At 34.7% G+C, this 24,524-nt stretch overlaps 1 protein-coding gene across 8 annotated transcripts in view; it reads right to left on the bottom strand.

Annotated features, from left to right (window-relative positions):
• The window catches only part of LOC116428758 (sodium- and chloride-dependent glycine transporter 1), a 34,298-nt gene extending 10,806 nt beyond the window's left edge, over positions 1 to 23,492 (bottom strand). Inside the window, exons 1-13 of one of the 8 annotated variants that reach the window (XM_076371764.1) lie at positions 23,068 to 23,492; positions 22,252 to 22,406; positions 21,259 to 21,606; positions 20,789 to 20,966; positions 13,106 to 13,390; positions 11,629 to 11,884; positions 9,124 to 9,282; positions 6,081 to 6,300; positions 5,820 to 5,991; positions 5,065 to 5,421; positions 4,269 to 4,478; positions 3,349 to 3,690; positions 1,615 to 1,846 (exon numbers count right to left, since the gene is read on the bottom strand). In XM_076371764.1, coding sequence (XP_076227879.1) covers positions 1,615 to 1,846; positions 3,349 to 3,690; positions 4,269 to 4,478; positions 5,065 to 5,421; positions 5,820 to 5,991; positions 6,081 to 6,300; positions 9,124 to 9,282; positions 11,629 to 11,884; positions 13,106 to 13,153 — 1,996 coding nt within the window. In that variant the 5' untranslated portion in view covers positions 13,154 to 13,390; positions 20,789 to 20,966; positions 21,259 to 21,606; positions 22,252 to 22,406; positions 23,068 to 23,492. Of the gene's footprint in view, positions 1 to 1,614; positions 1,847 to 3,348; positions 3,691 to 4,268; positions 4,479 to 5,064; positions 5,422 to 5,819; positions 5,992 to 6,080; positions 6,301 to 9,123; positions 9,283 to 11,628; positions 11,885 to 13,105; positions 13,391 to 13,508; positions 13,664 to 20,788; positions 22,407 to 23,067 lie in introns of those variants that run through there. The other 7 variants (XM_076371765.1, XM_076371763.1, XM_076371766.1 and 4 more) reach the window with 7 other exon arrangements.
• Between the last annotated feature and the right edge of the window lie 1,032 nt (positions 23,493 to 24,524).

Here is a 24,524-nt window from a genome sequence, read left to right on the forward strand (position 1 = left end):
TCAAAGCATTGGAGTATTCTAAACTAAATTGATTTTTTCTATATTGATTTTTATGTTAATAATGACTGTCTTAATACAAAAAGAATAATTCTTGTCCTTTGATACTATAGGGATGAAAATATTCCATAAATATATTCCCGTGATAATACGATTTAATAATGAATACTTAACGATTTCGATTATTGTAAAATTAAGGATCTAATATTTTTAAAATTTCGTTTAGACTAGTGGTTCCGTCATCGAATTCACTAAACAACACCTTGGTAAAGATCCTCACAGACAAAAAATAAATCATGTTCTTGTTGCCGTTGACGTTTCCATGATGTTTCAAATATCCGTCGTATTATATCCGAATTAATTATCTACGGATATACAATACGAATCCGATTATACGCAATGACAGCTGATGAGCCGGATGTCTCGACGGCTGCAGCGTGTTCGATATGTATCGGTAATTCAAAAGCCACCAGCTGATGACGTTCAACTGTAACCAGCTTAGATTCAACACGTGTAATTTGGTACATGGTGCAATGTACCATAAATTGGTTTAAAATCCAACTATTATGTTATTATAAACAGACAATATAATTCTTTATGATATCGTAATATAAAAATGTATCATTTATTCTATTATAAGTAAAAGTTTGTTATTTATACGTTAAATATGATTAATGCCTTGCGTGCAGGCTATTTTGTTCAATGCACTTGACACGTCACAAGCGATATTTAACAATTTCACTAATTTCGAGGCATTACTATCCACCGTTTTAATTGTTAATATCACGTACCTTTCATTTACTGTTTTTTAATGGTTCACTGTAAACCGTCGTTTAAATTATATTTTATCATGAAGAGAATTTTATTTCGCTTAAATGAAACAAATCATTTTTATTTATAACCTACTGGAAGAAAGCTTACAATAATTTGTTTAATGATTCAAATTTTTATTTAAATCCAAATAAATCATTTATATACCTACTGCTTTACATAATTGAAAGTGCCTCACAATTAATTAACACAAAATAATCACAAAAATCTCACAAAATAATAGTGTTCTAACTCCTATTTCTAAGTTCTCGAGAAAAAAAAAATTACTGTGAAATGATCTTGAATCAATTCAATACTAATATTTCTATGTTAGTAATAATAATTGTGATTAATAATTGTTAATATAAGCGTCTATAATATCAATACAATGTTATTAATAATATGAATTATTATTTATTATTAATGCAAGGAGCGATATATCGCTTGCCAGAAGTTTCTTTTTGATTTTATTAGTAATAAAGGAAGTCTAACATGTTTTTAGTATCGTGTAAAAATTTTATGAACTTTAAATCAAAATTGACCGAAATGTAAATTTTTGTTCACAATCATGTATCTTTGTTTTAAATTCTCTGGCATTTCATAGGTATACAAATTTCTCGTGGCACTCAAAGGGTTAATATTAGTATTTAATTAATCCAAGGACATCTCACAAACCTTCTTTTTACCGAAAATTCAAGAATAAGAGTTAAACCACTATTGTTTTGCGCCATTCATATAAACAGCAGTATACGGAAAACGTAATTTTACGTCATCCGCATGCAAGATGTTAAATCTAGTAGTGTTTACCTGGCGATGGTGTGTGAGTGAGCGTTCTGGAAGGCGTGGAAGGATTCCTGGCCGCTGGCCCCCAATCCGTGGTAGGTTGCAGAAGCAATTTCGTCCGGCACCATACGTTTTTTCCTTTGTTCCTCTTCGTCCTTCCTTTATCGTGTCTTTGGTAAGATGGTCGGTTGTCCAAGTCGTCATCGTCGTCGTCGTCATCGTAGGCGGATCGTCGGCGTCGGTCTCTCAGTTGATTCTGCAATACGTTCCCTTGTTGTGATAAGTGTTCAAAACTTTCGGATGTAAGCTGTGTCTATTAGGAAAGGTTTCCCGATGTTTCGATAGTTTGCAGCTGGCGCCATCAAGAGTCTGTGGATTCACCGACACGGTTTACACACGAAAGCTTTAAACACTTTTCATACTATAGTATTCCTGGCTCGAATTATAAATCGAAAATATCGTGTTCAGAGTCGTTATAGTTTTTTTTCTAAATCTACTTTTCTTGTATATACGTTATATACTATCACACAAAGTAAAAGAACCACTACATTATTATCGAAAAATTGTCAACCTTTATAATAAATATGATATTGTAATAAAGACTCGTGCAATATTCTGCTTGAACTCATTATAAAGTGTGAAGTCTCTACTTTTGTGTTTTATAAAATATTTTTTTACGATGTCTTTGTTTTATGTAACAAGTGGGAAAATGAACATATTTTCCCCTCGCTAAAATTAACACCTGGCACTCAAAGTGTTGAAGACACACGAAATATTATATATTGGGAAAAAACTATTTGTATGTAAGTTAAGATTGTTACTGCGTCGTTGAATTTAGTGACAAAGAAGGTCCTTGTTTATTGAAGTGCTTATGGAGTTTTTATTAAATCTTCGTGTTGAAAAGTAGTCACAGAAGTGTATTTACACAAATATTTACGGATTGCCAATGGAACATGAAGTGAATGTGTGTGATCCACATTAGCTTCGTGTTATAAGATTTATGCAGTTGATTGAATATTCCATAGACCACTGCAGAAGAAAGAAGAAATGGTACACAATTTATTGGTAGTTAGCTAAATTGGAAACACAAATCTTGGACAAGGTTACTTTCAGGGTACGTGCGGACTATTAATAACAACCAGATCAACCAAATCAATATTGAAGCAATCGATATCTGAACAGAAGTTCTATTGTACGGACTATGAAATTTTTATTAAGTTTATCCAACTTGAAGGGAACATATTATTTAGACGTCTATAATTCTTTAAACACTCTGTCATTTAATGTCATCTATAGTATTAAGTTCGTCCAAAAGTCATGTTATTTTTTTGTTGATATACCACTTACACTATAACAAACGACTAATGCTGCAAATAAATTAATTGAAAATGATTGAAAGTTGTCGAACAACATGGACAACATATAGCGTAACACTAAAACTACCGAGCAGTTAAATTGAATTTTTCAAAACCTTCTATAAAAACTCCAGGAGTGCATTTATTGAAACTTTAATTGATTTATAATTCAGTTTGCGTATTGCTAAATCAATTTCTTTAACTATTTCTCAGAGAAACCTCTGTCATCTTTTTAATAATTGCAAAAAAAAGAAATCAGGAATGGGTCATTTTGAGCCGTCTGGTAATTTTAGTGTTAACAAAATTGCACTCGATGGAGTGAAATTTGTCTTAAAAATTCCTAAAAAGAATACGACATGACTTTTTGACCAGTCTATTCCATCTTGCGAAATTGATTACGAACCACAGTCACGGCAATGATGACCAGAACGGGTATCAATCCAATGACCCAACCAACGTTATTCGCCCACGTCGGATAGATGTAATCTCCGTAATTTAACGGTTGGTACTCGATCCAGTTGAAGAATAGAATAAAGAAAAGGGTTGCTGGGGTGACGACTCTCCACATCCAAGTCCAGAAGAACCTCCAAAGTCGACTGTGTGGTCCAATCATCAGCTGAATATCGTCAAGAAACCTATCTGCACCGTAGATCCAACCGACCAGCAGACATTCGCTAATAGCGATTAGCAGCACCGACCAATTTGCAGCATATTTGTCCATTAATTGCAACCAAAAAACTCCAGCCTAAAAATGCATTAATAAATTTTATCATAATCGTCAAACAATTTAAACTTACAACAATCACTGACTCTTAAATAATTTTTAAAAATGTTTTAAGGAAAAAGTAAGTTTCATTCACATTTTGATTTGTTTGAAGAATAGGCACTGCATTTCATTATGTTTTTGAAGTTCGACTAGGAAATCATGCAAACACTTGGAAAAATTTGATGTCAATTGTTAAGTTCGGTTTCGTTCTAGTTAAAGATGTATTTGAATTGTGATATAATTTGATTTGCTACTATTTAACAGTAGCACTGCTTTTTATTATATGTTGTGGTAAATGATGCACCCACATGATAACAATGTAAGTAATAATTATTATTATTTATTATTTATTTAAATGATCTCATTTATTCGTATATCATTAAGACGATATCATTTATTTAAATGATTTAAGGGACGTTTAAAGTATGAATATTTTCTATTTGTATTTGTCGAAGTTTCTAGAACTTGAAAGTTCGTCTTTGTAATGCCACATATGAAATAAGTTAAAAATAATAAGACATAGTAATAATAATAAGACATGTTCTCTGTAAACTCACATTAGTGGTGAAAACAATTCCTCCTGCGTAACCTAGAACTGCTGTTGCTAGCACTACCCAAACTTTATAGCTTCTTAATGATGGGAAAGCATCCAATATAGCGGTAGTGACTGTCTCCATCAATGCGAATTGAGAGTCGAGGCCCAGAGTGAGAAGCATCACAAAGAAAAGCAGCGACCAAACCGATGCAATCGGCAAACGCGCTACTACCTACATTTTTTTAACATTACAAATGCTATAATATAAGACCTTCAATGAAAATTTAATTTAAAAGGGAGAATATTCGTTCAGTTCTTAAGAAAAAAATAGTTTATCGATGATATCATTATGACTATTGTTACAAGTGTACAATATGTCAAAATTAATTATAGACATTTTTAATATAAAAATTTTAATTAAATTTCAATGCAAAATATATCCATTGGCATACGTGTATGTAATTATAACACTACAAATATGAATAATGATTTAATAAAATTTGATAAAATTGTAGCAGTAACGTGCGATTTAATCATTATAGAACGTATTTAACTTCATTATTACAGGTGCAGCGTTAATCTAAAGAATATGTAAAATGTATAAAATAGTATAACTTCGAGATAATTTTTCTTATTATTAAAAGTTTTGCGTAGGCAATAGAATTTTTGTTACTTCGTGATATCACACCCAGTAATAAGGAAATTTATTTTTAATACGAAAAGTCAAGCGCCGATGAAGCGTTTTACGATAGAGAAGTAAAAAATTCAAAAAGTGGAGTTAATCGTTTTGGCAAGTGAGCCATTGTTATAGTACTCACATCAGGATACACGATGAACGCCAATCCAGCACCCTGCTCGACGACAGAAGCGATTGGAACGTCAAGTTCGTGAGCTAAGAAACCAATCACCGAAAAGATCACGAAACCGGCGAAGAACGACGTGCCGATGTTACTCACGGCAACGATCAACGAGTCTTTGTAACAATTGTTGGTGAATTTGTTGTAGGAGCTGAGCGTGATGAGACCGCCCCAAGCTGGGCTAAGGGCGAAGAATATTTGCACCGCAGCGTCGCTCCACACTTTCGCAGACATTAACCTTTTCCAATCGGGCGTCAGATAAAACAGTATGCCTTCCCTGGCACCGGGAAGCATAATACCTCGAATGAAAAGAGCGATCTGCAGATAAACAGAAGCATTATGACATTTTCATTATGATGTCTATTTTCCCGCAGTTACGAGCTTAATAAATCAGTCGAAATCGAAAAGAATTAGCTGGGACTATCATTTGCGTGATAAATAGATTGCTGATCTTTATACAAATTCTATTTTTCAAGGATATAGTTAGAAAGATACAAGTATTGTAGTATCTTGTAGATGTTGGTTGTTTCTTTTCAATTTCAATTTTAAATACTATTTCTCTGTTATCAAGTATAATATTTTATGTCGCTAATATTTAAACAAAACAAAATTGCATTGCTGTTTAATTTTCACTCGCAAAAGAAGATACTAGTATAGTATAATAAGTCAACTGTTTATTGTAAAAGTATATGAAAATATGGAAGAGTAACATTTACCAAGACGACATACGGGAAGAGAGCAGTGAAGTACACAACTTTCCCCGAGCTTTGAACACCTTTGCTCAGACAGAAAAAGACGATGACCCAAGCTAATAAAAGGCTTACTGCCATCGAGGGACGAATAGCACCTGTCTCTTCGATTCCACTGCTTATCCCCAAAACGTGATTGCTGAATCAAACGAAATTTCAATCACTGCAGATAATGATATTCCAAGATCAACGTTAACAATGATAGTACTGTTCGATAAATATTCTTACTTGAAATATTCCTCAGCTGGTGGTTTCCTAATCGCGCTAGTGATATTCTGGATGGTTAGGCCCATGGAAGCCATTTGAGTAGAATTTAAGCATCTCCTTTTAAAATAACTCATGTTTTGAGATAAGCATGCTTCGGCAATTTCTGGCATGAAACAATCATCCGTGCTCCATGGTTGTTCGCACCTACTCCACGGCAGTTTACCACCTCCCACGAACGTCGCTAAACATATTTTGTTCGTCAGAAGAGTAGCACATTTACATAGTCTATGAGCACTACCTTGTCATAAGCAGTATTTTCTTAATTATATTGGTTTACTTTGAGACCCTGTCTAGCGTGATGACCTTGCAATATAGGATACAGGAACATAACAGTAGGAAAACTATTCGTTTTTGTTAACAAATTGCGAATATTTGTACGTATAAAGAAAATATTTTTATACAATTTAAAAAGTCACTACAATATATATAATATAACGGTAGATTTTCATTTCAGGGGAGGCAGTTCCGACGATCTTGAGCTAGCGATAGGTTGCGAGGGACATTATTTTAAGTCATTTTTTTCTTACATATGTTACTGCCACTTCATCCTTCATTCATTCTCAAAAACATTTATACAGAATTAAAATACTCATTATAATTATAAACCGAAATAAACATTTTATTTAATGTTGAAATAATGATGTCTTTATTAGTTTCCAAACTATACGTTTCTACGGACACTGTATAAAGGAATTTTAAAAGAACGTCAGCGGTAAAAGATTAGTTTTATAATGAAAAATACATTGTCTAATACTGTGAGGCTGTTAATATTATCGAATACCCATCAAAGTATTATCTAATATTGTGAAGCTTATAGAAACAACTCTTTGGTTTAATGAGTTGATAATTATGAGCTATTGTATCTTATTGTACTTTTGTATCTTAACACGTTAACCGGTGACTGACAATAAATAATATTAATGTACAGATTGCGATAAGATACATACAAAGAACATGTATAACGACATATATGTAATCTTATTGAAACCTTACATATAAATACTGTAAAAGGTACTTATCGCAACTTAAACGAAAAGGAAAACAAAATAGGCTTGGCGCTTGACGTGTTAACTATAGTAACTATTGTGTCTTAATAGACATGTACGTATAACATAAATTAATAATAAACATACTGTACATACAGGTATCCAACAGCGCTATACATAAGTATAGGTACATATTTATGTAATTTATTGTATATTAGACTTTATGTTAGCGGACCTCTGGTGTTGATGATCATTCCAATTCTCGGTTATCAGTGTTGGGTAGTAAAACAATCTTCATTGATTGTATTACATAACTATAAATCAGAAAAATAAGGATAATCGGATAAATAATTGTAAGAAAATCAAACTCGAATATTTGTAAAATACACATCCCATGTAATCATGATAAACTCAACTTTTAGTCACATTAGTTTCTATAAGCGTCAACCAGTGACTGCTAAGTGCACGTGTACCCGTTAGCCTCCAGATCTCAATGTCTCTCGCGAACAATAACTTGACCCAAAACGGGTTTTACGATTAATGACGATGAAAAATATTCTACAAGGATTTCACAGAACTGATATAATAAACTTTAACGTAAATGATTTATAAGTCCACTGATTTCATATCTTTTACTAAATTATTACAAATTATGTTCTTTTTTCACTCGTAACATCTGGATGTAGTAGAAATTTATTAATTCTAATTTTTATTTTGTATACAAACCAAATAATACATTTTATTAAATTGAAATAAACAATTACTATATTTATATATATAAAAATAAATATACATTGATTTATTATAGTTTTTAAGAAATGGTTCTATGAGGTGACAGTTTTTTTTCTTCTTAAACATGGCTTGATTGAAAATCTATGGAATAAAGCAGCCAAGCTGTCTTGTAACAGTCGTAAAATGAAACAGGTTTGGTAGTCATTTATTTACTTCTCCCCTCCTACTCTTTGTTCCCTACTTTTGTATAAAAACTACACCCGTCCCTTTATCTAATTTTTATTTGTATGCGATCTGAATTTAGTGACCCCAAATAAACTTTACTTTTGTTTTTTGAAATGATTATTTTTTTCATTAATAATATAATTATCATTTTTTTGTTAAGCTATGTAAAATAAATATGTATTTCTAAAACTTATACCAGCTTTTCTTTCTACTATTTTGTTTTCTTCCGTACGGATACTCTATTTATGCGATTTTCACTCGCGTAAAAGGAATCCACGCGGAACGTATACTCCGCGTAAACGAAGGAACAGATATAGTCTTGTCTTTTTCTTATCGAACGTGATATTACAGATTTTGTTAAAGTTTCTCTGCTTCTATCCTTCATGTATGAACCATTCCTGCCACAAATTCATGGCAACTAATGTAATTTAAATTTTCCTTCAGGGTGCAAGGGGAAATTTCCAACTCTAGATAACTCTGGCCTAAATCATCAGGACTACCTCCTCAGGCCTCTGCCTGATCAAAACAAAATCTTATCAGATTTGGTAGAGTGGACTGAGGCGGATCGTCTTCTCTTTGACAGTAAAGGAATAAGAACACTAAAACACTGCTAATGAAAAGCGAAAAAGAATATTTAAATCTTCCTTTCGCAAACAGGGGACAATAAATGAAAAATATAATTTGCGATGTAACAAACGTGGCCTGGAATCCTATTTCGATTCAATCCACTCTTAATTGGAATTAACGATGAGAAAGAGATTTACGATGTGAAAATGTAGGGAGAGAGTTTAATAACATTGCTAGAATTTTCACATATATAAAAGTGTATCACTCGTTAGTCTTCGTTCAAATTAAAATTCTAGTTCATGATAGAAATCATAAGTATTTAGTAAATCAATGGAATATACTATTATATAAAAAGGGTACTTTTTAATTCTTTGGAATAAATATTTTAGACTGTGATGACATCAATTACACGTTTTAAAATATATATCCACGAGCAATTTACGATATGTGTGATCCGAATCGCCTCGGCACACCTTAAAGCCAAGGAAACTCACCATCGATGGAAACGAAGATGTAATAAAGCGTCCAGGCGATGATTAGGTTGTAATAGAGCATCACAACGGAACTAACAAGAACCATCCCGTATCCCAGGCCGCATAACAGGGGGCAGAAGCGTTTGTAAGCCGCCACTGGACCGAAGCTCGCGTACTGTCCTGTGGGGATGATATTGAAATAGAGAAAAATAAAAATAAACGATCGATCAGTCATCGCAGCTGGGATGGTGTTTGAAACTGCAATTCGCTGGGGGTATCATATCATCGGGGTCGATATTACGACTCGACGCAGTACGCGCGGACGGCAGCCTAAAAATAACGTTACATAACCCGGTATAACTATGATCATTCATTGATCGTTCTATTTCGGCTGTATTAACGAACAAGAACAGGCTTCACCTTACGAGCAAGTAGGACGATAGGAAAGGGTTTATATTCCTCACTATTGTGCCAGAGCGTAAAAAGTAAGGTAGAAGCACCAACAATTGACTAGTTAAGAAAAATTTTCTGTGCGAATAATAGTGAACGCTTGCTCCTTTATTAAATAGAGAGACCCTATGCATGAAAAAGTTTTTTGAACTAATTATATTGGCCAAATTTTATAGATATTTTTGAAAATTCAATACTTGCGCCAGAAGTAGACTATCCTTTAAAACGAAAAAACTAGTAATTGACCATATGTTGCTTACTAGTTGACCACTTATAGTAAACCCAAAAGCATTAAAAGTGATTACTTTAATATCGTTTATTTGTAACGATTATGACAAATTACAAGTAAAAGGACAAATACAAATGAAAAGAAGTTAATTTCATGTTGAGAATTGGAGACATACAATCAACGTCAATGAAATAAATTGTTAGTTTTTACGATAAACAATTCAATTCAAGTAAAAGTGTTTCGGAGCTGGATCGGTAGATACTGCAACACATCTATCGCTTCTTTATAGAAAGGTTATTGTTTTTAAAGACCTTATTTTTTACGTTTGCCTGAAAAATGGTAAACTATTGATATCAGGTCAATTACTGGTGACTTTACTTTTTGTAGGCATTTTGGGAAAAAAGAGAAAAGGGAAACAGAGGAGTGCGCTTGACATTCCAGTGCAAGGACAGGTCATAAACTAGGGCCTACGTAGAGGGCAAAACCGTTGCAGTCCTAACGGAAAATGTAGGAAAAAGGGTCTGCTGTTTTAGCGCGAGAACCGAGACGTTTTTCCTCGACTCGGGAAGATGCCGATTTGTCGCCTTCACGAACGGACGTTTAACCCCTAGAGTGCCAACGTTGCAGTGAGCGATGCTGAAAATTTTTTCAAAAAGTGCCAACATCACTCCCAGTGACTCTTTATTTTTAATAGCAATAAATATAATCATCCATGGAATTTTTCATACTTTTTGTTGTATCTATCGCTATCCAAAAAAATAAAGAGTCGCTGAGAGTAATGTTGACTTTTTTTTTTTAAATTTTCAGCGTCGTTCACAGCGACCTTGGCACCCTAAGGGTTAAAACAGCGCTCCCGCATCTCCGAATGTCAATAAATTGAATATATATCATAAATGTACACGTTCGATTTATACCGAAATAATCGATAACGTGGCGAAGATTCGTTAAGCACTTCAAAGTGAATTGTATCAATATGATTATCTGGGAGATTGACGGCCTCCTTGGAGTCAGAGTAAGTTCTTGTATGAGGTGATGGGTTTCGTGGTAACTTTTAATTTGGATTAATTATTTGAAATGAAGATGTTAATTATTTGGATGGATGAAAAGAAGAGAATAAATACTTCCATAAACTTGTACGTTTTTTTACGAAAGTGTTGTATTTTCTCGATAGTGTTATTAATGTCCTGTAATAGAGTATTATATATCTGTAATATAGAATGTACTGTTATTGTCAAAATTTACTTACATTTGCTGGAAGTAGTTTCATCGTACGTAATCTAATTTAGGTGTGAATCAATTTATGACTCATGGCGCTATGAAACTTGTGTGCATTACACAATTGTCGGACTGTTGCGACAAATATTTTTAGTACTGTTAATTATCAAATCATTGAAAATAAATACTGGATAACGTATTGGTAACATTATGCTATAATAATAATAAGTACTAATAATACTAATAATTATAGTATATTTGGTAACATTATTAGTTAATGTAACTATTAGTATTACTGGCATTATTGGTATTATTGGTATTATTAGTATTATTAGTAGTATTAGTATTATTAGTATCGTTAGTATTTTTTAGTATTGTTAGTATTATTAGTATTGTTGGTATTATTAGTTTTAGTAGTATTATTAGTATTATTAGTGTTATTAGTGATATTAGTGTTATTAGTGTTATTAGTGTTATTAGTTTTATTCGTGCTATTAATATTATTAATATTATTAGTATTATCAGTATTATTATTAGTTACGGTTTAGTAATGGATTATTAGTTAAAGTTCAGAGCTCCGATTGTATACCTACATAAGCTTAGACCTAACTAACTTAAGAAATAATCGATACCTAAAGAAAGCTCCATAAACATTAGAGGCAGTCCGGCGATGATGAGCATAATCGTGAATGGAATTAGAAAAGCGCCTCCTCCATTCGAGTAGCACAGGTAAGGGAACCGCCAGACATTGCCAAGTCCGACGCTGTACCCCAGAAGGGACAACAGGAAATCGAATTTCCCCGTCCATGTTCCTCGCTCGGGGTGTTCGTCCTCGTCGGCTTGCAACGGCGCTTGGCTGTTTGCCACCGAGTACTTGTCTTCATTCTGCTAAAGAATACAATACGAGTTTTTTTCATTCTGTTCCCTGTTTATGTATAGTTCGATAAAAATGCATTACGTACACGGAATGATTCAATAATTGTTAACCACTAACGATGTACGCACTCCCTCCATTTATGCTGTACTTTTTTTACTCAAATTTCCTTTTTAGGCGGTAAATTATAACACTATTTACGTGGTACTGTCTATACGCGATACCAATTTACGCGATCTGAATTTAGCGACATCGAATAAAATTTACTTTTGCTTTCTGAAATTTTATTATTATTATTTCCTTGTTAAGCTATGTGAAATAAATATGTATTTCCAAAACTTACACCAGCTTCTCCTTGCAATATTTTGTTTCCTTTTTTACTGACAGACTCTATTTACGCGATTTTCATTCACGCAAAACGAATCCATGTGGAACGGATAGTCTGTGTAAATGGAGGGGCAGGTACCTAATGTCATTAATGGCGTTCTACGAATAATTTATTAAAAGTTGCATGGATTAAAATACTGTTTATATCAATGAGAATTCTCTTTTTCCTACAATATCAATGTTGGTTGCGGTTATAAACTAAGTGAAGTCGAAATATCAAGAATCTATTAATTCAACTAAAAAGTCGTTAATAGAAAAATGGTTAAAATTGTTAATAGAAGAAGGAAAATTATTTTTAATTTTCTATAACGTTGTTTTCCATAATTTGGATGATTTTCTAAGAGTTCTTGAAGCTGGTTTTCAAGCATATTTACGATAGTATTCTTTAACGAGACAACACGAGAACTGATATAAAATGAAACGAACAAACGAAAATGCAGGATTTGAAATCAAATTTTAACACCGGTCATTTATCCTCTGGTTATTACACTTAGTGTTTGTGAATCAATGAAATCGGATAATACAGACCATGTAAAAGAATAAAACGTATAGTAAAATGTGGTTTTCATTAACACTGGGTTTGCAGAACGCGTCAATTTGACGCACATTGAATTTTATAAACAGTATTTGTAAAATGTTTATGTCGATTTTTATTAATTCAATGGCACGAATACGTATCTTCATGTAAACTTTTCAACCCCTAACTTCCGAGGTCTAAACGAACGAAATTGTTCTAGGAAAGATAGAATAAACTGTACAATAAATATCCATAAACCTAGTGTTAAATATAGAAGTTGTCTAAGCATAGTTAATTAGTTAAGTCATTCATTCATTCGTTGAATACTTACGTCCCAGCAGTCTAGGTAGTGACGAATCCTAGGCGAGGACTCCTCCATCCTTCGATCTAGCACCGAATGTATTTGCGAAGTCACTCGTGTTTTCTCCTCTTCATGCTCTGCGAACGTGTAATAGGTCGTACTGGCACGTTTATCAGTGATCCATTAGTGTTTACTCTTGATTCGAAACTCTAGACGAATTGTGAGCTCCGCTGTCTTCCATTTCTTCTGTATTTATGCGCGACTGTCTTTGTTCAGTGTTCATTCTTCGGAGTGTCTCATCCGTCCGTCCCTCTTCTAGAAAAATACACGGTAGGCTAAAAAACTCTCTTTCTTTCCAAACGTTTCAACTTAATAACAAAGTGTGATCGTTTTAAATATACTGCCCGATATCAAAACTTTTTCTTTTCTTTACCCGAAGAAAAAAAGAAACTATTATCAACTTTTTGAAATCGCGGATTGAATGCAAGGTCTTTCCCGGAACGAATTACTAGGACTCGTGTCGGGCAGATTGCCGGGATAAACGTTCCAACCTGACCACGGCCTATCGGTATTGGTCACTTACGTAACGGTTGTACCGCTAAACAATAACTATTCACGTCCTAATTGCTGTTATCAAGTTCACACCAGATACATAGCCACGCAATAAGGTAGTTACTCCTTCCAATGTTCGCCGCTTTGTAGCTGACAGTCTGGGTCACGCCGTATTTCAACCCCGCTCACTATTTCCATCATTCCCTTTTCTACGCGCTAATTGCGAAACACGAACAGCAATAGCTTTCGATTTCATGGAAATATCCCTTATTCCAGAATAATTAAGTATCCCCTCTACAGAGGCAAGATTGATTTAACGTGTCTGCGCCCGTCATGAAGGCTCAACAGATAGAGTTTTAATGGGCGTGGGATTAGGATGAGGCCCAAACAGTCGATCTCATGCAGAAGCCGTAGGTTATCATAAAGTTAGACTTCCAGTGGCGCCGCAGTAGCTTAATTCTTTGAAATCCTGGCCAAAAGTCAAACCATTTTTTCCGTAATTTCAACCCGTTCGCTATAATGGACGAGATATTTAAAGATTAGAGTATTGCCTTTCAGTTATGAATCATCAGGCCATGTTTATTAGCCAATAACAGTCTTTCATGTGCAATCCTCTCAAAGATATACGATCTCAAAGTTTTTAGTTTCCCAACAAGAGAGTTTTTAGACGACATTGAATACATCTTTTTGGTTTCGTATTGAGTATAATTTCTTTTTTTCAACATTGATAACTATTTGTATACTCTAAACTAATAGTACACACTCGTTTCATTATTTTATTACGACTGTCGCCGGATACTGGTCTCTGTAGTATCAGTCATAAAGGTCTACCAGTAGGACTTGTCGCCAGGGCTTTCGCCACTGTCTTCCAGATTTAGAACCCCTGTCCAGGCTAGGGTTAAATACCTCTATGGGACCTGTCACTCTTCGGAGTACATTGGCAACAATTATGGGCTGGTTGCCTGGGCCTCATACCAATCCTACGCCCATGGAGGCTATGTTTGTTGGGTCTTCATGGCGGGTGCAAGTACGTTAAATCATAGAATTATAAATTATTACATTACTCAGCGAGAATTTATCGACGATTCCATCAGTGCGACAGGGAAACTGCAATGAGTTATAAATAAATTCGATTAAATTTCCAAAAAGGCGAAAGCATTAAAGTTTCATGTGGATTTTAAGGTAAGACTCCCACTGGTCTGATTTATGCGACTTTATTCCACTTGGAAATTTGTCGACTATTGTCTTTTAACACTTACTCAACATGTCTCTGAAATAAATATATCAATGACTATGCAATTACTTTGTTCATTAGACGAACAAGTTATATCAATATTTGTGAAATTCATATTATATGTAAAATTTAATATAAAATTATAAGAAGTTACTTTATTAGAATATTAATGATTTCAATACACTCAGTTTTCTTATTGTATACATATGTTATGTATTATAATTTTACAATATAACACTGGGTAATTATATAAAGTATCATGATTCCGGAAGTGCGTATCTGGGTTACTTTGGCAGCCACGATTCCTTTTCAGGGGTGTGTGAGCTCTGTAACTGACAAGATTCTCGAGCCTGGGGTCGTGTCGAAGTCGAGATCGGTCGAGCTCTCGTGATTGTTTTACTCATCGTAAACCCACACACTCTTAGAAAGAAATCCGTGACTGTCCGAAATTCTACTACGATACTACACCTAACCCTCGATTTACATGGTAGATTGGTTCCCAGAAAGTACCGTGTAAATTGAAATCGTGCAATTCGAGTCCATAATTCACATTGAAAAGAAATATACACGTAATAAATTTAACAAACCCATATGGAACAGTATTATTTATTGTTTTGTAACGTTTTAAATAAAAATTCATTAATCCAACAAGATTGCATATGTAATTCACAAAATAAAACAAAAATTAATGTCATTTTTGCATTTGTTTAATCAGACCGTGTTAAAGCGAAATGCAAGTGGCGTGTAAATCGAAATTGAATGGACTTGAAACGTTCATCTTGCGAATTGCAAAAATCTCTCTGCTAAGAAAACGTTGATGCACAAATAAATTCCAATTTGCTTAACAAATATAAATGTTTTATTGAATAAATAATGCGATACCTTCAATTAACAATGTGTTCGTCATTATTACATTTGATATGTTTAAAGAATTCTACGGCACGAGTTGAGCCCTAGACTCTTGAAAACAATGAATGGTTTCTTACTTACAGTGGAACTTTGCTATCAACTTTTCAACCTGATATTTCGTAGAAGATTGAAGAACACAAAGGGAGGAGGATGATAATCGTCGAACGATGCGATCACGAAAAAAGAACGACGCAATTAGGATTAATCGAAGGCCCGGATAAAGATCGCGGTACGTACACTCGAGCCGAGGATGGGCACTCCAGAGTCTAGAGAGGATCCCGAGAAATTGAATGGGCGCGGGCGCGCGGCGGTCGGAGTTGAGAAATTCGGTCACATTTTGTTCAAAATCACTGTTTTTGTGTCGATGACTGGTGAATGTATTTTACTTCTCAAATGTTCATGGATCCTGGTAATGAAGAAATTAATAAAATTTAAGAAAAATCATAATTGTAATAAACATTGAAAGTTGAACATTTTAAGGACAGCATTTTTCAGTTACTCTCTTATCCAAACGTTTCTTTTATAACTACGCTTGCTAGAATTACTTTGTAATTAATAATGCACTAGAAACAAAGAACAATTCTATGTTCATCTATAACAATGTGGCAAGAGGAGGACGTCCACTCGTGATGAACGTTGACGCCTCGGTTTCGACTCATTTTTGGTATTAACTAATTCACGTAAACGAATATCGTAAATGAAATAGAATACGACAAAGTGAGGTATTGGGTGATCTCATAAATAATGCGGTTTTTTATATTTCTTTTATTCTTAAAAATAAAGATAAATAAAACTGTTTTTAATGTAAAACATATTTCCTATAAACATATTATCTATAAATTGTCCATCTGTACATTATAATTACTATACAAAAATTTTTTTTATCTTTATTCTTAAACATAAAGGAAATATAAAAAGCCGCATTACTCATGGGATGATCCAAGTCAAATAAGAAGTTGACGCCCATATTCATTCCCCATCGTTATATCTCACTTTGTCGCATTCTGTTTTACATTTGCGATATTCGTTTACGCGAATCAGTCAATAACAAAAGCGTTTATTTCTATATCTATCTCGCTATATTCTTCTCATTATACATATTCTCCGACTTCGTCAAGCTTTGCTCGAATCAATTCCTGAAAAAAGAACGCCATTCTACTCAAAGAGAAGTAACGAAGATCGCAAATGAAACAGAATACAACAAAGTGAGATATAACGATAGGGAATGAATATGGGCGTCAATGTCTTATTTGTATCTCACTTTGTGGTATTCTGTATCATTTTCAATGTTAGTTTACTCGAATCAGCCAATAACAAAAATGAGTAGAAACTGAGGCGTCAATGTTCGTCACGAGTGGACGTCTTCCTCACTGCTATTTCAGTTCGTAGGGGTCGAAACAAACATTGTATGTAGACAGTATGTACATCCACGTTTACTTTGACCCGTTAACTGTGGAATTTAGTTTAAACAATCTCTTGTTTTGCGCGCAATAAAACCAAAAAATAAAGTGTGTACTCGTCAAATGCAGGACAAACGCACCTAGAGTATATTTTAATGAAAACTCAAAGCAAAATAAAGAAAAATTAGATGTTTATCTGAAAAAATAAACAATTCATCGTTAAAAGAGTCAGTATCATTACAAGCTTTAAGATAACGCGTATACTCGTCAAATGCAATTAACTGATTAAACCATAGTAATAGGTAACAGAAAAATAATATTTAACTTGAACCCGAATCGGTTGAATGACATTTATTTTTGTCATCTTCCGTGTGAAATCTTCCTCGCGAGTCTGACACGATTTTGTATGTCAAGAGGTTAACATTAATACGCACATTAGTCAGACCATACTAATATTTTATATGGTTGAAAAATTATTAAAAAAAAATGTCACTAAATTCCTCAATTTCGACCGTTGAGGGGCGGCGCGGTGCGGCGACGAGAGAAAGTAACGAGCGCATCGATCGCGATTAGAATCTGACGGTGAGGACACCGAAGATGGTTAATGTTAACCGTCAGCTGTTGACCTTATCCGAAGCAAGCTTTCGTCTTTAAGCTAGCTTTCTGATGGGAGCGCGCCCCAGCTCCCCGCCAAGTTTCATACTTGTATCTCATTATTTTTAATCGACCCTGTGGAAAACGATTCGTGGCCAGCCTTTGTCCGGGAACATTATTCACGCTCGAACGTCGGGTTGTATTTTCAGAAATTCATCAGCCCCGTTCCATTTGTTTATAAACAAATTTATTAATAAATTGAACGGTAAATTTATATTTACAAACTATCGCCTGGTTTCTAATCGTAGCAGTATAGTTTGATGCGTGTCAAGGAATATTATAAATTTTGGTGGAAGTGTATGGTTGCGTTGGGTAGCTCGCAAATATAGGCAGGAATTTATGATGATTATTATAGAATTTAAAAATACTCGTTTTAGGGGTTATTTGAGGGGTCTCGTAAGCAAAAATTGAACGTTAGTAGAAGCAGTGAAGTGCATGTTCATATGATCTGGTATGTCACTATTCTTTTGAAAAGCGCTTACAGCAACTAATTACGTTAAGAATTGAAGTCCGACAATGGGACTAGATCATAGATGTTTCATAGAAATTTTGATATGGGGAAACATCAAATGTTAATCATATAAGGATATTTGGTATGAAAATGTACATTTTAGATAAAAAAAACAAAAAAATAAACTATCTGACAGAACAACTGAAGGAAGATTATTAGGCTATTTAGAAGAAGCAAAAGCATATTGGATTTGGATTCCTACGTTAAGATGAGTTTTAATAACAAGGAACATAATCTTTATAGATGAAAATCTATATGGCAAAATAAATCCAGAAAACATGTCAAATGATAGTACAGGTATTTTTCAAGAAATTAAAATTAAGATAAGAAATCCTACTATAAGTAAAGATAATCAAAAATTATTATAATAATAGAATGACAATCAAATATAATTGAAGAAATGGGGAGGACTGGAAGCGGGGAGGAGGGTATATAGGGTATTATTGAAAAACTAGAAGAAGGAAGTATCATTGACTCAAAGTTAATATAAATATATTAAACAAAATCGAGGAGGGTAACAGAGTTTGTAAATTAAAAAAGGCTTTATACAGGTTAAAAGAAGCAGTTACAGTCTGGAATTTAAAAATTGACTATACTCTTCAGAAATGAAATCTGAAGGTTTCAATAATGGAACCACGTTTGTACAAAACTATAAACAGAACTTATATAATTATTGTCATTTTGCATGAAGATGATATGTTAATCGTTTATAATAACAGACTTACACTTACTCAGATCAAAAATAGGTTAAAATTCGAATTTTAAATAAAAGATCTAGTATCCTATAGGGATAAAGATAATTCGATCGAATAACAATGTTTATCATCTCCAAAGGAATTAAATTAATAAAATCATAGGCAATTTTAATTTATTAGACACAAAAGTATTCGAAACAGCTTGATCGATGTGTCTTGAACAGCCTATAAAAGGTCGAAACAAAAATCGAACTGCCACACAGAATTAATTGACTCACGTATTGGTAGAAATCAAGCTCGACATAATATACACAGTGATATTTCTTTCTTAATTTGGTTCATGTTTTGCAAAAGATTATTGGCACGCAGAAGAAGTTAAAAGTACAATAAACCTTGCATTAGTTTCTATAAGAAATGCGATGTTAGGTATAGAATACGTGAACGTCGATTGGGGTTACAGTGCCCTTGGCAGAAAATCCTTCACCGGATGTCTTTAAATTAGATAGTTCAACGATTACATGGAAAAATCAAAAACAAAAAACTGATAAATGGCTGAATTAACAACATTATATTTTTAAGGAATTTATTGTTAGAATTACACATAGAGTTAAAATGTATACCGTATAACGATAAGCAACGTATGAAATTGCTCGCAAATAATAGTGTATTTTACGCGCGATGTAAACATATTGACTCACGATACCACTTCTGTGGAGAAACCGTCAACAAATAACAAATTTTTTGACATAAAATATTTGCCAATCGAAGATATGATCTTGGATATAATATTGAAGCCACTTGATGGATTTAAGCATAATTTCTGTATTCAAGATATGGATATTCATCAATATGAATGAATCGTATATATATTTTATTTTACTATGTAAGCAATATACAACTGTGCAAGTGAGTGTATTATGTCAGTAGGGGATGAACTCCGGGAGGTCGGAAACTCTGGTGATCATCTATTGTTCTTTTAGTACGTTATACGTTGACGAAATGTGTAAAAATTGTACGGAATAAAACATCCAAAGCAGTCCTAGAGTGAGAACGTTATTATCTTTTATTATTGTGCAGATCCGTGTGTCGGTACTCGAACATTTTATTGTCTGAACATTTTTTTCTTATTCTCACTCCTGCGAACATCCATTGACAAACAACGAGTTTGTACAATAAATGCGATAAGCATTTGAAAATTCTTATCCAAGCATGTAAAGGGAATATTCCGAAGCGTACAATCGACTCGCCCTGCATATTTCGATGAAAAACTAACTCAATATTAATCAAATCCCTACCAGTTAATCCACATAGGTAACACTTCTGTATGAAGGAATATCCACTTACTGTGTTGTGGACTTTTCCAGTAATCATTGCGAATAACAATTTATAACGCACTGCTATACTACTGTTTTCAATCTTAATGATCGTTGGATTTAAAGATTCTATTTCTGTTTCGATATCACTGACTTGTTCTTTAACAGTATCTGTCGTTTCATGTATAAACTGAAAACGAATCGGTTTAGGAAATCTTGGTGAAGACGGCTGACGATTATGTCACAATACAATTTTCCCATACAAACTAAGATCACTGGAGACTGACTGTACGGGGACAAGAGAAAAAGTAAATATACTCGAGTTAGAAGTTGCCATCGCAGCCCTATCGTAGTATTATACGAAGACCGTTCAATTGATAGGGGGTTAAAGTATTTATGACGTCGCGGTGTTCAGCTCCCGGACGGAGCACACTCGATCACACACCTGATTATGATTTGTAACGCAATCAGGCAGCACGTCGTCGACGAGAATTCGGCTTGGCCGGTGGTCGATTAGCTGTGGCTGGTACCACTGCTCGCGTTGCCATTGGAGAACTAGGTGAACGGCGTACCAAGATCAGAGGCACACACTGTCACTGGTTTTCAGGGTCACAGGTCACGGACTAAAACGAACCACGTTCCGGCTTGACACAGGAGAGCCCGGGACGAGCAGGATTACCGTATTCCGTCGCACACAACCCGAGACTCGGCTGAGCTGTGATGGAAGGGCATCGCGAACAAAGCTGACCGGGGAGAGACAGAGAAATAGAAAGGAAGAGAGAGAGGGAAGCGTAACAGCGTGGACTTGCAGTGAAACGAGACGAGACGAGACGAGACGAGACGAAATGGGATGGACGGACGGATAGGCGGTGGAAACGATCCGTGCCCGGGCAGCTAGCCAGCCAGCCTGCTTACCTATGAAAGAGCTCTGTTTGCAGCACCCCCAGTCGACTCCGTCGAGCCTCGAACTCAACGGATCGATCGATATTGCTGCTCCTGCGAGCTGCATTTTAGCCCTAAATTTTACCCCTAAACTTCGTGTCTCTGTAGGGTCACTTTCTCGGTGCACACGTACTTACACCATACTGTTTCCGGGTTTCGCACTGTGACCATGGTTTACTCGTATCGTTAGCGCGAATGCAAATAATAATTAGGACGAGTGTGGGGACATTAGCTTTCTTGATTTTCGGAGAATGGAGAATCGGATGTAGGTGTTTATTAACAGTAGATTTATGGGCATTTATACCCTGTATTCTACTGATTCTAGAAAAATAGATGTTCGTTAAATATAGATTTTAAAAAATGGAACTTTGGAGACAGAGAAGCAGGATACGTTTTCGTGTGATTACAGCAACCAAAATTCGATGTAAACTTTTATCAAATAATGGTTATAAAACTCAGTATCTGTTAAATTGACGGGTTCCGTGAAGCTAGTATTAAAATATAAATTTGTATGGTGTGATTTGTAGAAATTGGAACCGAATAGAAATTTGTGAATTTTAAGTGGCAGCGGTTTTATCAAAAATAAAATTCCATTTTTGGTAGTGACGTTTTGATTAGATTCTAAATTATATTTGATAATTGATAAACTTTAAATTAGGATCTATAATGAAGTATAAACCATCACGTAGGTTATAAATTCGTAATATTCAGTGGGACGATGTTTGTTCAACACGATTTTTGATCTGCGATATCTAAAGGGTGATCCTTACAAAGTTTCTCTCCCTAAAAACGAATCTAAACACAGAATTGCTCGATCATCCTCAATTTTTAAAAACATGAGCTTTTGTAAAAATGTTCGATGTTGGGAAAAATGGTTAATGCGTGCAAACTAAAAACAATAGAAAATTAAAGTTTGTCGTAAAAAATACAAGAGAGTTTTCTGAATATACAATTATAAACAGTTACAATATTTCGTGCCGTTTAAGACTTGTAAGTGACGATCAAAGTTTAAAAACGGACAGATGCGCGTATCTACTTTGTACGCTCTACTGCTGCATTTTTACGAAAAGTTCGTTGGCTACCACGAATTTGCTACACGGCATCGGATTCCACAGACATTTCTGAAGAAAAAACCACCCGCGGAAAGTGTGAGTACGGTTTTCCATTCGAACAGATTAACACGTTCACTGCCATGCGCATTTTCAGCGTTCTATACAATATTCCTTATTCATTCACAAAAATAACGAACCTCATTTAAATGCATTAGTTGCAAGTGTAAAATAAGCAATTTCATTTCAATTTTCAATTCATTTTTCTTTATAATGAGATATATTTAACCCTCTCGTCCCGAATGGTACATATAAGTACCACGAACATTTTAAATTACTGGAAAACTAAAAAACGCCTAGATAAAGGAAAATACCATACGATAATCTCTGCTTATGGCTGACAGCTTAAATACGAATCAACTGCCAGTACATGTTTGATTAGTGCGCAGCTGTACATTTTTTTTCACAAAATTCACATTAAAAAAATACATATCCAGAGACGAAAGAGTTAAAACACAACAAGGTTACTCGTGTTGGCGATCTCCAACACTTTCCTAACTACGAGTATCGTGATTGGCAGCGAATGTGTTAAGAAAATATCCGTCAACAACGCGTGCAAATACAACGCTTCGCTTTCATTTTCTGAATGGTCGAAATGGAACAAGTCCCGCCCATTGTCGCACGCATTTTCGGTTCTAGCGTGCGATTTGCCGAAACAGTCACACACACTAACCGATCAAGTGAACGAAGCACACAGTATACAATCCCTCTTGCCCCTGTATCGTCCCCGGGTTCTTCTCCTGAGCCGCACGGAATACGCGTAATTAACGTTTGCACCGTGATCACTTTTTCTACGTGCACGCTGTACAGTATTCTCGAGATTATGGTCCGTTTTACTCTGAAAGAAGGACATTCAGAGGCGGACCCGACGTTCTGCGGTGTCGCCGCGAACTTGCGCGTCGTCGACTAATCAATGGCGATCTGCGTGCGTGATCCTGATCCCACTGCCCGTGTTCTTAGCCAATATCTTTCGACTCCCTATCTTTGAGTCCTTATGAACGTTCTTTCTTCGTTGCACATGTATTGGTATACTTTTTTGCCCTTTTGGTCCTAATTCGACTGTTTCTGTGGCAACGAGGTAATATGTCGGTGTATACTGGGCAACCCGGAAGTCACGCGACGCACCTAATGAATGGCGGTTGGCGAGCCGTAAAATTCGGGCACTCTTACACTATGAATGAAAGGAAACGCGTGTCTCTGAATGCAGAACAATATTTATATTTATTGTGTATTAGGGTAGACCAGGGTGAATCGGATCAAAATCAGAGTCCACATTTGTTGCGCCGCAAATTGTATGTTCCATTTGTTGTTTCTTATTTGCAAAAGGAAGATTTAAGCATTCATTTTTTATTTCTATTAGTAATGTTTTAACGTTCTTATTTTGTTATATTTTCTTTAGACTCTCCTCGGTTTACTCTGTGCGTGTCAAATAAGAATAGTGAAAGGAACGCAGGTGAAATTGGTCATTTTTCATCTGTTCCCATTTCATTTTCCATACTGATGTGCTGTTCGTCAATACGGTTACAGGTATTGTCTACCACGTGAAAACTAGCGGGACGGTACAGGGGTAAGAAGAATTTCTCGCGATGTGTTTTGTTTGTAGTTTCCATTCGTTACGTGTAACCGTCTCGACGAATAGCAAATTAGTAGTGGAAAAAGATGAGAAAGGATGAAAACTGACCAATTAGATCTACTACCGCTGTCACTACTGTAGTAGTGGTAGCAAAAGTTTTTTACGAGTATCTCAGAAACTGAAAGTGTAATTTCTATAACATTTGTCAGTTTTACGAAAATCTGTGTTGCAATTGGAATTCTACAGTATTACCTTAACCCCCTACCTTATGATTTATTTCTTAATTATGATCGATATAATAATGATTTATTAGAAAAAGAACAAATTTTGATACTTATTCTATGTCTACTTTCATTTAAAAGGTTAACGACTGATAATAGGAAGGTAATATTTAATATATATTAAAACAAAAATAAATAACATGCAGATTTGTCAAATACAGTTTAAAATTTTCATCACGAGCCTGACACGATATTGTAGGTGAAGGGACTAAAGTTTGTTATAAAACATAATATTAATAAACCAAAAATGTTAATGAACATTTGGAAGATAAGGAA

The sequence above is a fragment of the Nomia melanderi genome, chromosome 10 (assembly GCF_051020985.1).
Source record: "Nomia melanderi isolate GNS246 chromosome 10, iyNomMela1, whole genome shotgun sequence".
NCBI lineage: Eukaryota > Metazoa > Arthropoda > Insecta > Hymenoptera > Halictidae > Nomia > Nomia melanderi.